This window comes from Elephas maximus, chromosome 4 (genome assembly GCF_024166365.1).
Source record: "Elephas maximus indicus isolate mEleMax1 chromosome 4, mEleMax1 primary haplotype, whole genome shotgun sequence".
Lineage (NCBI taxonomy): Eukaryota > Metazoa > Chordata > Mammalia > Proboscidea > Elephantidae > Elephas > Elephas maximus.
In genome coordinates, this window is record NC_064822.1 from 185,796,973 (window position 1) to 185,809,997 (window position 13,025).

The window sequence follows — 13,025 nt, forward strand, 5'->3', positions numbered from 1 at the left end:
TATTCGGCCGGTTAACTAGGATGTCCCGAGAAACGATGACCCTAAACCTCCAAACCAAGGTACCAAATCCGATGAGTTGTTTCATTGTACATAAGCCGGCTCAGGAGCCACTCTTTTTTTTTTTTGTCCTTGTTGTAAATGTATCTGTCGTACAACTTTTGCCAATTCAACTTTTCACAGCTGTACAACTTACTGACGGAAATTACAATAATAAGCTGTGCAACCCTACCCTTAATCAATGTGATTTTTCCATTACCATTAGCCACTCTTTTCCCCATCCTTCCCAACCCTGGTAACCACTAATAAACTTTGGTCTCTATAAATTTGCCTTTTCTTGTCTCTTCATAAAAGTGAGATCATACAATATTTGTCCTTTTGTGCTGGGCTTATTTTGCTCAGCATAATGTCTTCAAGCTCCATCCATTCTGTGGCATATATCAAGACTTCATTTCTCCTACTGGCTGAGTAGTATTCCATTGTATGTGTGTAGCGCATGTTGTTTATCCATTTATCTGTTGATGGGCATTTAGGTTGTTTCCACCTTTTGGCTATTGTGAATAGTGCTGCAGTGAACATCGGTGTACGAGGCTCTTTTTGAGTCTTTTTTCTTTTGGGTATACCTAGGGGTGGAATTGCTGGGTCATATGGTCGTTCTGGGGCCCTGGTGGCGCAGTGGTTAAGCATGCGGCTGCTAACCAAAAGGTCAGCAGTTCGCATCCACCAGTTGCTCCTTGAAAACCCTATGGGGCAGTCCTACTCTGTCCTGTAGGGTCATTATGAGTCGGAATCGACTTGACGGCAACAGGTCTATTATTTTTTTTAATGGTAGTTCTATTTTTAGTTTTTTGAGGAACCGCCGCACTGTTGTCCACAAAGGCTGTGCCATTTTTCATTCCTACCAGCAATGGATGAGAGTTCCAGTTTCCCCACATCCTTGCTAATGTTTATGTTCGGGTTTTTTTTATCTTAGCCATCCTAGTGGGAGTGAGATGGTATCTCATTGTGGTTGTGATTTGCATCTTTCTGCTGAGCATCTTTTCATGTGTGCGGTGCCCATTTGAATGTCCTCTTTGGTGAAATGTCTTAAAAACCTTTGCCCACTTTATGATTGGGTTGTCTTTTTGTTGTTGTTGAAGTTTTATATACATTTTGGTCATTAGATTTTTGGTCATTAGATTCTTGTTGAATATGTGGTTTCTGAAGATATTTTCCCAGTTGGTAGCTTGTCTTTTCACACTTCTGGTAAAGTCTTTGAACAAAAGTTTTTAATTTTTATGAGGTCTCATTTATTTATTTTGTCTTTTGCTGTTTGTGTTTTTGTTGATATATTAGATATCCCACTGTTGAAAGCCAGGCCTGACAGCATTGCCCCTGCTTGTTCTAAGAATTCTGAGTTTGTTTATTCATGCAATGTGCCCGAAAAAACCTAAAGGCGTCTTACGTTATTATGGAAACCCAGATCTGACTCTGGTGCTGTTGCTAGTTGTGTATCCAGGGTCAAAAGGCAAACATTAAAGCTTAGAAGTAATATTTATGTGTGTCTGTGTCTGCTTCCCGCACTAACTGGGACTAGCACAGCGTCTGAAGTAGGCCCTCTCATTCAACAGATAGGCAGGTTTGAGCATATTAATGGAGTCCAGGTGGCGTGGTAGTTAAAGTACTCAGCTCCTAACCAGAAGTTTGGCCAGCCGCTCAGCAGGAGAAAGATGTGGAAGTCTACTTCTGTAAAGATTTCTAGGCTTGGAAATCCTGTGGGCAGTTCTGCTCTGTCCTACTGGGTCACTTTGAATTGGAATCAACTTGATGGCAGCGAGTTTGGTGTTTGGTTTTGAGCATCTTGTGTTAAATATGGCCTCGGGGCTGGGAGCTCAGTGCCTGTTCAGCGGTGAGGAAAAGAATAAATAGTTGAAGAACATGGCCTTTGGCACCGGACAGGTCTGGGTTTAAGGCCCAGTTCAGTTACATAACCTGGAGCAAGTTACCCAACCATTGAGCCTCCGCTCATTCATCTCTAAAACAGGGTTTTTAAGGTCTACTTTATAGGGTTGTTCCAGAAGGTAAACTAGGGACAGGTATAAAGTACCTGCAGGTACTAGGTAAATGCCCATTCCTGTTGGAGGAGAAACCTTTAGTCGGCCGTCTTCCCGCTCCTTAGAAGAGAGCTGACTCTAACTTGGTGTGTCGTGTGGCAGCCATTTGTTGTCTCCATGTAGCCTCTCTTTGTGGCCCCTAGTTTTTCCCTATTTTAGAGCTATGGGGAGCCCCTAGGTAACACAAACAGTTAAGTGCTTGGCTGCTAACTGAAGGATTGTAAGTTCAAGTCCACCCACAGATGCCTTGGAAGAAAGGCCTGGCAATCTCCTTTCAAAAGATCAGCCATTGAAAACCCTATTGAGCACATTCCTACTCTGACACACATGGGGTCATCATGAGTCGGAGTCAGCATGATGGTAACTATCTTTATTTTATTTAAAGAGCTATGGGAGTCGTCAGATTGTACTAGAGAAAGAAGAAACAGAGCAGCTAAAACGGTTTGATGAACCAGGTTTGACTCTCATCGGTTTCAAGCCCTTGATCATGCTGAAGAAGCACCATTACCTGAAGCCCTCCCTGTTTGTGTACCCCGAGGAGTCCCTGGTGAACGGTAGGTGCCTAGATGAGGGCTGAACGAGTGGCTCTGACCCAAAATGCAGTCTGTGGAGCAGTGTTTCCCAAGGTGCTGCTTGGAAACTGTTACAGGAGATGTTGATGGGGTATTTGGAAATGTTTCATGCTCAAATAAATTCTGGAAAAACTGGACTAACCAAAGTTGAAGAGGTTTCTTGACGACCTTTAATTTGTGTATCTCCAAAGGTATTTCCTGTGGAATTCTTTCTTTGAGGCATCAGATAGAAAGTAAATATACGTACACACACGACGGGCTTCTTCCCCAGAGATGGCATTTAAAGATGATGTGAACTCCGCCTCTGTGCTTATTTGTGCTGCCCAGACCTGTTTTCCTCTGTGCCACAGCTAATGAATGCCTTGGATCTGACCTGAGTGGTTTTCACAAGCAGTCCAGGCCCATGTCATTAGCCTAATGTCAGTAGAAAGTGAACAGACACTAATAATTCGTTCTCCTTCATGGAATGTTTGAGGCTTCCAAAGCTCTTATTCCTTTCCTTTGTCTTCTTCTCTAGGATTCTCCCCCACTTTCCCCTCAGCTCTGGGGCCATCACCCCTTGTCTGTTGTAAGCTCTTTTAAGAAAATGGAAAAGAAATTGTAGGCTTATAACATGGGTTAAGAGGGAAGAAAGGCAGTGACATCTTTAGGACATAGACCACTGGGACCTTTGTTTTCCAGGGAGCACAGCCCTGTTCAGTGCTCTGCTCACGAAATGTCTGGAGAAGGAGGTGATGGCAGTCTGCAGATACATACCCCGCCACAACAGCCCACCTTATTTTGTGATGTTGGTGCCCCAGGACGAGGAACTGGATGACCAGAAAATTCAGGTGACTCCCCCAGGTATGTGGATGTTCAGGGGTTCTAAGCTTTGTCCAAGCTTTGGAATCACTCAGACCTATTGAGCGGTGCCTGGAAAGTGGATATTTTTAAGGTTTCACAGGTGAATTTGATGCATAGCCAGGTAAGGCCACCAGATATGGTTGTGCAGTAGACAACATGCACAACTGTACGAGTCAGTACTGCAGCCAGGGTTGAGCATTGACTCTTTAGGGACTGTTTGCAGGTTAGTGGCACAAGTTCTTGGGGCCTCACTGCCAACACCTTCTTTCCAAAAACCATTGTTTGGCATCCTTGAGGTGTTTAATGTTTGGTTTATCTTCTGTATATGCCAAGGCAGTGGAGAGACTGGGTTTTGAGGTCAGAGTTGACTTTGTTTTATGCAATGTATCTGAAAGCTTTCTTTTGTTTCAGGCCCATCCCTGCCACTTATTAGCTTGCCAGCTTGGGCAAGTCATTTAATCCTTCTGTTTACATCCCTTATCTGCAAAAACAGGAATACTGGGACACCTTTCTCTCAGATTGTTTTGCATTTGAAATAAATGTACAAGTGCCTAGCACAAGTAGTCAACAGATGGCACCTTTCTTTCTTCTTTAGCCATGCTAATAAAACTTGATAAAGTAACTCTTTCAGTATAATATATTGAAAAAAATGACCATTTCTGGTTATCAGAGTACTCAGGGGTAGGTTTGTATATCAGGTATTCAGTTAGTTATTGAGTTATTAAGTTAGTTATTTGGTTCCAAATTCACCCTGCCGTGCTCTGTGCTGCTGGGGCGGGGACCAGAGTCCCAGTTTTGCCTTTGCTAGCCATTAGGCTCTGTCAGTAGGGGGTGCTAGAGGGACCCTATAGGGCAGAGGAGGGATAGGGGCTTGCCCCTACGTGTTTGCCTACCGCTCCTGTCAGTATTGTGGGTTCCAGTCTTCAGGTGTTTCAGTACCTCTTGTTTCAGTAACTGGAACAAGATAATACTTTACTCTTGACTTTGAATTTGTGGTGGAGGATCTGGGAAAAAGGAGACGGGCTGGACTTACCAGACCCTTAAGCTCAGAGGAGGGCTCCTGGACTGGGGCTGACTCCCTGAGGAAGGGTCAGGGACATCACCCAGCTCAGGATGGATCAAAAAAGCTGGGGACTGGAAGCCACTGCCGTTGCAAAACGAAAGGCCCGTGGTGGAGCATTACTGACAGGAACAGTCACCATACAGGATGGAGTATGTCCCTTCTTTCCTCCCCCTGCCTTCCAGCCTCCTCTGGAGATTTCGGAGGGAGTCTGTTCGGCAGAAGCTAACGGGAGGCAGCTAGTAAAGGAGGAATGGAGTTCGTACGGACCACAGCTCCAGCACCACAGGGCATAGATGGGTGAATTTGGATCTGAGAGAGAAATGACAGCTTAATAAGTGACACACTTCGTTAAATTGAATCTTAGGAGACCATATCTTTCTACTTCAGGCTTCCAGCTTATGTTCCTACCCTATGCTGATGATAAACGGAAGGTGCCCTTTACTGAAAAAATCTTGGCAAACCCAGAGCAGGTAGACAAGATGAAGGCTATTGTTCAGAAGCTCCGCTTCAGTTACAGGTGAGTACCGGGTCAATCTGAGGCTTTCTTCTGAAGTGCCTCCTAACTGGAAAGTGTTATTGAAAAGTCAAGTTAGGCATAGAGCAGCAGAATGCAATTTTATTCCTTTCAGCTAACTGATGGATTATTACGCTGATAGATATGGAAGGTGGAAGCCCTTGTTATATTGAAGACTCTAGGATTGTGCCACATGCTGACAGCTCATCGACCTGTTGTGCTGGGCTTAGAAATCTAGATTTGTGAGTTGAGAATGTTCAGGAAAGTAGCAGTAAAGGGGCAACTTAGTCTGCCTTCTCCCTGGTTATGTTGTTGTCACAGAGTGAGGGAAAGTAAATAAATGCAATGTAAATTGTTACAGGCTTAGAAGAATGATTATATGACAAAAATCATTCCCTCTCAGATCCTGTAAGATGTGATTCCAAACATCGTTTGTTTTTCACCTTCCAGCATTTGTCTTAGGCTATTTTTCTATACCTCTGGGTAACGGGACACCTTCCCCCACCAAAATGTAGCCTCCTGGGTCCCTGTGTTGAGGAATGAAAGATACAGCATCGTTGAGAGTTTTACCATGTGCCAGACACTGTTCTAGGTACAGTGCCAACATTATGTCATTTATTCTTCGTAAGAACCCATTTTACAGATGAGGAAACTGAAGCTTCAAGGAGTGAGGCAGCTTATGCAGACTCACCCAGCTGGAAAGAGATTGAGCCAGTATTCAAATCTAGGTCTGCCTGACTCTAGGCTCATACTCTTTTTACTCCCATGCTGCCGCTGGGTATGTGAAGAAAGAGTACTCAGGCCCAGTATCCTCCCCACTCCCCCCACCCCTCCTCTGTCTAGACCTTCCCTGCACTTATATGGCCCTAACTCCTCCATTTCTATCTCTTCCCATAACTTCCAGTGACAGGTGTGCAGGTATTGTTTTGCTTTTAAATCAACTTTTAGATCTCTAGCATCAGGCAATAAATTGAAAATTGGAAAGACAAGATTCCCAACTGTTTTACTCTGGGTATTTTTCTCAGGTGACCTTGGATCTGTGTTACTTCAGTTGGGCTTATTTAATTTTTAAAATGTTTACATTTTTATTTACTGTTGTTATTTTTTTAATAGACTGATTTTTTGAACAGTTTTAGGTTAATAGAAAAATCATGCAGGAAGCACAGAGAGCTCCCATGTTCCTCCTCTCCCCTCTGCACACTGTTTTTCCTATTGACATCTTAACATTGTTGTTGCTAAGTGTCGTCTTGTCACTTCCAACTCATAGCCACCCTATGTACAACAGAACGAAACACTGCCAGGCCCTGCACCATCCTTACAATCATTATTATGCTTGAGCCCATTGTTGCAGCCACTGTGTCAATCTATCTTGTTGAGGGTCTTCCTCAAATCTGCTTTACCAGGTGTGATCTCCTTCTCCACGGACTGATCCCTCCTGATAACATGTCCAAAGTATGTGAGACGAAGTCTCGCCATCCTCACTTCTAAGGAGCCTTCTGGCTGTACTTCCAAGACAGTTTGTTAGTCTTGCATTTATGAGGTACATTTGCTACAATTGATGAACCAGTATTGCCACGTTATTATTAATTATAGTTCACTTTTTGTGTTGTACAGTCCCGTAGGTTTTGATAAATACATAATGTCATGTGCCCACTATTACAGTATCATACAGAATGGTTTCATTGCCTGGAAGATCCTCTGTGTTCCACCAGTTCGCCCTCCTCCCCACAACCACTGATCTGTGTACTGTCTCTATAGTTGCCTTTCCCAGAATGGCATATAGTTGGAATCACACAGTACGTAGCTTTTTCAGATCGGCTTCTTTCATTTAGCAGTATGCATTTAAGGTTCCTCTGTGTCTCTTTTCGTGGCTTGAAAGCTCATTTCTTTTTTTAGATTTTTGTTGTTGAGAATACACACAGGAAAACAATGCACCATTCAGTGACATTGATTACATTCTTTGACTTGTGTAACCATTATTTTCTGAGTTACTCCTCGCCCGTTGATATAACCTTACTGCCCCCAAAGGTTCCTGTCTAATCTTTTGAGTTGGGGTTGTCAACTTGATCCTATATAGATAGATCTTAAAAGAGCATAATGCTTAAGGCAGACATTCTTTGCTAGTTAAGCTGAACTACTCTTTGGTTTTAAGAAGACTTCAGGAGGTATTTTTGGTTTAAGGTTTAAAGATTATCTCAGGATAATAGTTTAGGGGGTTCATCTAACCTCCATGGCTCCAGAAAATCTGGATTCCATGAGAATTTGAGATTATGTTCAGCATTTTACCCCCTTTTGATCAGGATTCTTCTGTGGAATCTTTGATCAAAATGTTCAGTAATGTACCCAGGGACCATCCAGTTCTTCTGGTCTCACGGCAGAGGACACAGTTGTTCATGGAGGCAATTAGCCACACATTCCATTTCCTCCTCCTATTCCTGACTCTTCTTCCTCCTTTGCTCCAGTAGAATAGAGACTAATTGTTGTGTCTTGGATGGCTGCTTGCAAGCTATTAAGACCCCAGGCACTACTCAGTGAACTAGGAGGTAGAACAGAAGGACTCAAGATGTTATTAGGCCTATTAATTACTGCGATGTTCCATGAAGCATGACCCTAACCCTCCAAACCAAGGAACCAAATCCCATGAAGTGTTTGGTTGTACATAGGAAACCCTGGTGGTGTAGTAGTGAAGAGCTACGGCTGCTAGCCAAAAGGTTGGAGTTGGGATCCACTATGCACTCCTTGGGAACCATACTCTGTCCTATAGGGTTGCTGTGAGTTGGAATCGACTGGACGGCAATGGTTTTTTTTTTTGGTCCTTTTGCCAATTCAGCTTTTTACAGGTATACAACTTATTGACAGCAATGCAGTAATTGGCTCTGCATTCTTGCCCTTTACCAATGTGATTTTTGTTTATTTTGTATTACTGGATAATGACAGTTTGTTTATCCATTCACCTATTAAAGGACATCTTGGTTGCTTCCAATTTTTGGCAATTATAAATAGCACTGCTATAAGCATTCATGTGCAGGACTCATTGGTTGATTGCTTTTTTAACAGGAGTGACAGCTTTGAGAACCCAGTGCTGCAGCAACACTTCAGGAACCTGGAGGCCTTAGCTTTGGATTTGATGGAGCCCGAACAAGCAGTAGATTTGACGTGTAAGAAGGTTTTGACTGAGTTGAGAGGAGTTCTTTTCAGGGAGGCCGTATTGATTCTACCCTGGACTGGTAACGGGGATATATGACGTAGCACTCTCCAAAGATGCACCCTAATCCTCCAGACCATCTTCTGTTGGAGAGACTCTCTAGGCCAGTTTAGGCTACCTGGGAAAGGCTTTGTCTGTGGGTCTGCAGTGAGAGGAGGAGTGAGTGTTAGGCTTCTGAAGTCTGCCTTTAAACTAGGCCAGCCCATGAGGACGTGTTGGTGAATGTAACATTTACTGAGTGCTCACTGCCAGACGCTGTTGGCTCGTGTGTTGACTCATTAACCCTCATAGCTCTGAGGTGGGGGCTGATCTTACCCCTCTTTTACAGAATAACGGGGTACAGAGAATGCAGTGATTAGCCCAAGGTACTCAGCCAGTAAGTGGTGGGTGTCAGTTAGGAATCAATCCACTGGGTCCAGCCCTTGCTCTGAACCACGATGCTTACCGCTCCTTCTTCAGACTCTGTGTGCCTAGCCCTGAGAAAACCCACCTCATTACCCAGCATCAGGGAGACTTGCCTGGCTTCCAAGGCTGTGGTTCTCTGACCTGCTCAAGTCCCCTTCCTGGTTGCGATTCTCATGTATTTCATAGGAGGATGCATGAAGTTCAGTGATGTAAGTTTCCACTGGGAAAGAGATTGGATTTTATGAAGGCTCTCGACAGGTAAAAAGATGAGACAGTTAACCTGGCCTTCTCAGATGTTTCTCCTCATTCCTACTTGAAGCATTCATTCATTCAACATAGTTCTTAAATCTCAAACTCTAAAGTGACAACTCAGGCTCCCTGGTGGCACAGTGGTTAAAGTGCTTGGCTGCTAACCAAAAGGTCAGTGGTTTGAACCCACCAGCTGCCCGTGGGAGAAAAGACCTGGACATCTGCTCCCATAAAAATTACAGCCTAGAAAACCCTATGGGGCAGTTCTCTCTTCTGCGGGGTCGCTATGAGTTGGAATCGACTTGACGGTACATACCACCCAAGTGATGATTAGTAAAACTGGAAAGAACATTGATGAAAACTTACCCTTTCTACTGCTCCTGCCTTATGTCTTAGAGTCTTTCAATTGGTACTGCACACAGCTATCCAGGTGATCTTCCTAAAATGCCAATCTGAGCATGTTGCTCCATTGCTTATAGCACTTAAAAGCTTCCCCACTAGTTACTGTTTAGGGGGCACAGAGGTTATGTTGGAAACCCTGGTGGCATAGTGGTTAAGGGTTTGGCTGTCAATCAAAAGGTCAGCAGTTTGAATCCACAAGGTGCTCCTTGGAAACCCCACGGGGCAGTTCTACTTTGTCCTACAGAGTCGCTATGAGTTGGAATCAACTTGACAGCAGTGGGTTTGGTTTTGGAGGTTATGCTGGAGCCGTGGTGGTGCAGTGGTTAAGAGTTTGGCTACCTACCAGAAGGTCAGCAGTTAGGATCTACTATCCACTCCTTGGAAGTGCTATGAGGCAGTTCTAGTTTGTCGTATAGGGTTGCTGTGAGTTGCAATCGACTCGACGGCAACAGGTTTGTTTTTTTTTTTTTTTTTTTAATTGTACTTTAGGTGAAGGTTTACAGAACAAATTAGCTTCTTATTAAACAGTACACGTATTGTTTTGTGACATTGATTACCAACTGTATGACATGTCAACACTCTCCCTTCTCGACCTTGGGTTCCCTATTACCAGCTTTCCTGTCCCCTCTTGCCTTCTAGTCTTTGCCCCTGGGCCGGTGTGCCCCTTTAGTCTCTTTTTATGGGCCTGTCTAATCTTTGGCTGAAGGGTGAACCTCAGGAGTGACTTCATTACTGAGCTAAAACTGTGTCCGGGGGCCATACTCTCGGGATTTCTCCATTCACTTTCAGGCCAGTAAGTCTGGTCTTTTTTTTATGAGTTAGAATTTTGTTCCACATTTTTCTCCAGCTCTCTCCAGGACCCTGTATTGTGATCCCTGTAAGAGCAGTCAGTGGTGGTAGCCGGGCACCATCTACTTGTACTAGACTCAGTCTGGTAGAGGCTGTGGTAGTTGTGGTCCATTAGTCCTTTGGAATAATCTTTCCCTTGTGTCTTTAGTTTTATTCATTCTCCCTTGCTCCCAATGGGATGAGACCAGTGGAGTATCTTAGATGGCTGCTCACAAGCTTTTAAGACCCCAGATGCTACTCACCAAAAGGGAATGTAGAACGTTTTTTTATAAACTATGTTATGCTAATTGAAGTAACATGGTCCCCACAGCCCTCAGCCCAGCAATTTGGTCCCTCAGGGACTTTGGATTTGTCCATGGAGCTTCCATGACCTTGCCTTGTTTAAGTTGTGCTGGCTTCCCCAGTATTTTGGTGTTTTTTTTTTTTTTTGAGGTTATGTTAATGGTGGTAGAATAAGTCAGAAAAGGATAGTGACAATGGTCGAACAATAAGAAGATTGTAATCAAGGTCACTGATTGCACATGTAAAAATTATTGAATTGGAAAATGTTTTGTTACGTGTATATTTACGGCAATAAAAAAAAGAAAGTGTCCCCATTGCTCTGAGGATAAGATCTAGTCCTCAGCAGGTGTTCAGGGCTTCCCTGACCTCACCCCACCAGCCTTCCAGCCTCTTTGCTGGTCCTGCCCTCCTCACAAGCAGAACCTCAAGCTGCATGTCTCCTGCTGTTTCTTATTTTGTGCCTAGCACGGTGGTTAAGGACTCAGGCTTTGGGATGACTTGAATCCAGCCAGACGCTGTTGTCCGATGTCGATTTGAATCCTGGCCTTCTCCTGCTTGGAGCAGCATCTGCCCAGGCTCTGCTGCAGAAGTCCTTCATGCCCGTCCCCTGCTCACGTGTTCTGTGCGCCCCCTCTCTCACAGCGCTGACCCGCTCTGTTCTTGTGTTTATGCTTTTACCCGCCTAGACTGTAAGCCCCCTGAGGGCACAGATTCGGCCTTAACTCTTAATTGAATGTCCAGAGCCTAGGCCGGAATCTACAACCCAGCTCCACCACTTACCTGCTGCTCGACCTTGGGCTAGTCATTCAACCCCACTGCTTTCCTTCCCTGCAAAACAGGGAGAAGAGTTTACTACCCCATAGGGTTGTTAGGGGGATTTAAACAAAATAATCAGTTTAAGGCATTTGGAGTAGTGCCTGGCTGTGGTAAGTGGTCAGTAAATGTGGTCGTTAGAAGGGGCTCAGTAAATGAGTCAGACTTTATTGAATGTTCTGCTGGCCAGACCAGCTGCCTCCTCGCCGGCCCTTCCCCCGTCCTCGCCCCACCCAGCAGTTAGGTGCTGTCTTCTCTGCTTCCTGTAAAGTTGGAATTGGACAGGAAGTCGGGGCTTACAACTCACCAGGTCGCTCTTCGTGTACTTTGATTTTCTAGTGCCGAAGGTTGAAGCAATGGATAAAAGACTGGGCTCCCTGGTGGATGAGTTTAAGGAGCTGGTCTACCCACCAGATTATAATCCCCAGGGAAAAACTATCAGACGAAAACAAGGTGAGGAGCTGGGTGTGGATGCTGAGTGGGTTCGTTTAAGAAGTTGCCTTTGTGGTCTTATCACAGAGGATAATTTCCTTTCATAAATTACTCTGCGTGCTCACACACACACATATTTCAGCACAAACGGCATAGTGTTCATGTCATTGCCTAGCTTGCTCTTTTGTTACTCAGTTGCACTTGTTGAACGGTTTTTATCTCTGCACTTGCCCATTGACCTCATTAAAAATAAGGCTGTAGGGCTTTGTTGAGTGGGTGTGGCCTGTACTGATTGATGGCTGTGCTGCAGGGAACACTCTGAGTGTGTGTCAGGAGACCCTTAGGGTGGATTCCGAGGAGGGCGGCGGGGGGGATTGCTGGGTCAAGGGGTAGACACCTAAAGTTCTTCTGCTAAGAATTGCCAGGTTGCCTCCGAGAAAGCGATACTGTTGACACCCTAGCCTTTCAGAAAGGATGACTGCGCTTCCCTCCTCCCTCACCAGTCCTGGACTTTGTATACGTTTACATTTTTTCACAAAAATGATAGAGGGAAAATTACATCTTGATTTGCGATTTTCCAATTACAAGATGTAATTTTGACGTTTGTATGTGTATATATTTTATAATGCATTTGCTGTTACTGAGAATGACATATTTTTCTTCTGTGAACTTCCCGTTAATGGCGTTTATCTATTTTTTTCTACTGAAGTGTTCTTTTTCTTATTGTGACTGTTATTCTTCTCAGGAAAGCACGTGTGTTCCTCCTCATTTTGGAATGCAAGTTCTGGCTTAGGGTGTCATCTTTTTGGCTCTCTTTGGTCAAAAATAGCCACATTTGAGCCTTGCTTGCCTAACAGATCTATGAGGAAATGTAGCTGTAAGAGGTTAGCTTGGCGATCATGGTGCTGTCCTCCTTTTGCATCAGAAGTGACTCTCGTAGTGCCCTGTGTGTACTGCCGGCATAGCTCTTCACACGCTGTACACGACTCAGTGATTTACTAGTGTAGCTCACTCAGCCTGCATGTTCCTGTTGCCTAGCACAGTGCCCAGGTACATACACAGGTGTTCTGTGTGAAGGGAGGAAGGGGTCAGAAAAGAAGGAAGGAACGAACGACTTGCTTACCCAGAGCAAGCAAAGTTTTGGGTAAACTGATGGCATTCATACTAGTCCTAAGTCCCTCCTGTGGTTTTACACTTAAATGATGTTGCCTTATCAACACACCTCTCTTCCCCATGATGTTCTAGGCACATGCCATAGCTCTGTGGCAACGGTCAGCTGCAGCCCAGGTCATATGGGTGCCCCATG

General features: G+C 44.5%; 1 protein-coding gene across 2 annotated transcripts in view; it reads left to right on the forward strand.

Annotated features, from left to right (window-relative positions):
• Nucleotides 1-13,025, forward strand: part of XRCC6 (X-ray repair cross complementing 6) — a 39,065-nt gene that overhangs the window by 25,570 nt on the left and 470 nt on the right. For both annotated transcript variants that reach the window (XM_049884503.1, XM_049884504.1), the window contains exons 8-12: nt 2,476-2,644; nt 3,344-3,505; nt 4,956-5,085; nt 8,140-8,240; nt 11,627-11,740. In XM_049884503.1, coding sequence (XP_049740460.1) covers nt 2,476-2,644; nt 3,344-3,505; nt 4,956-5,085; nt 8,140-8,240; nt 11,627-11,740 — 676 coding nt within the window. The remainder of the gene's footprint in view (nt 1-2,475; nt 2,645-3,343; nt 3,506-4,955; nt 5,086-8,139; nt 8,241-11,626; nt 11,741-13,025) is intronic.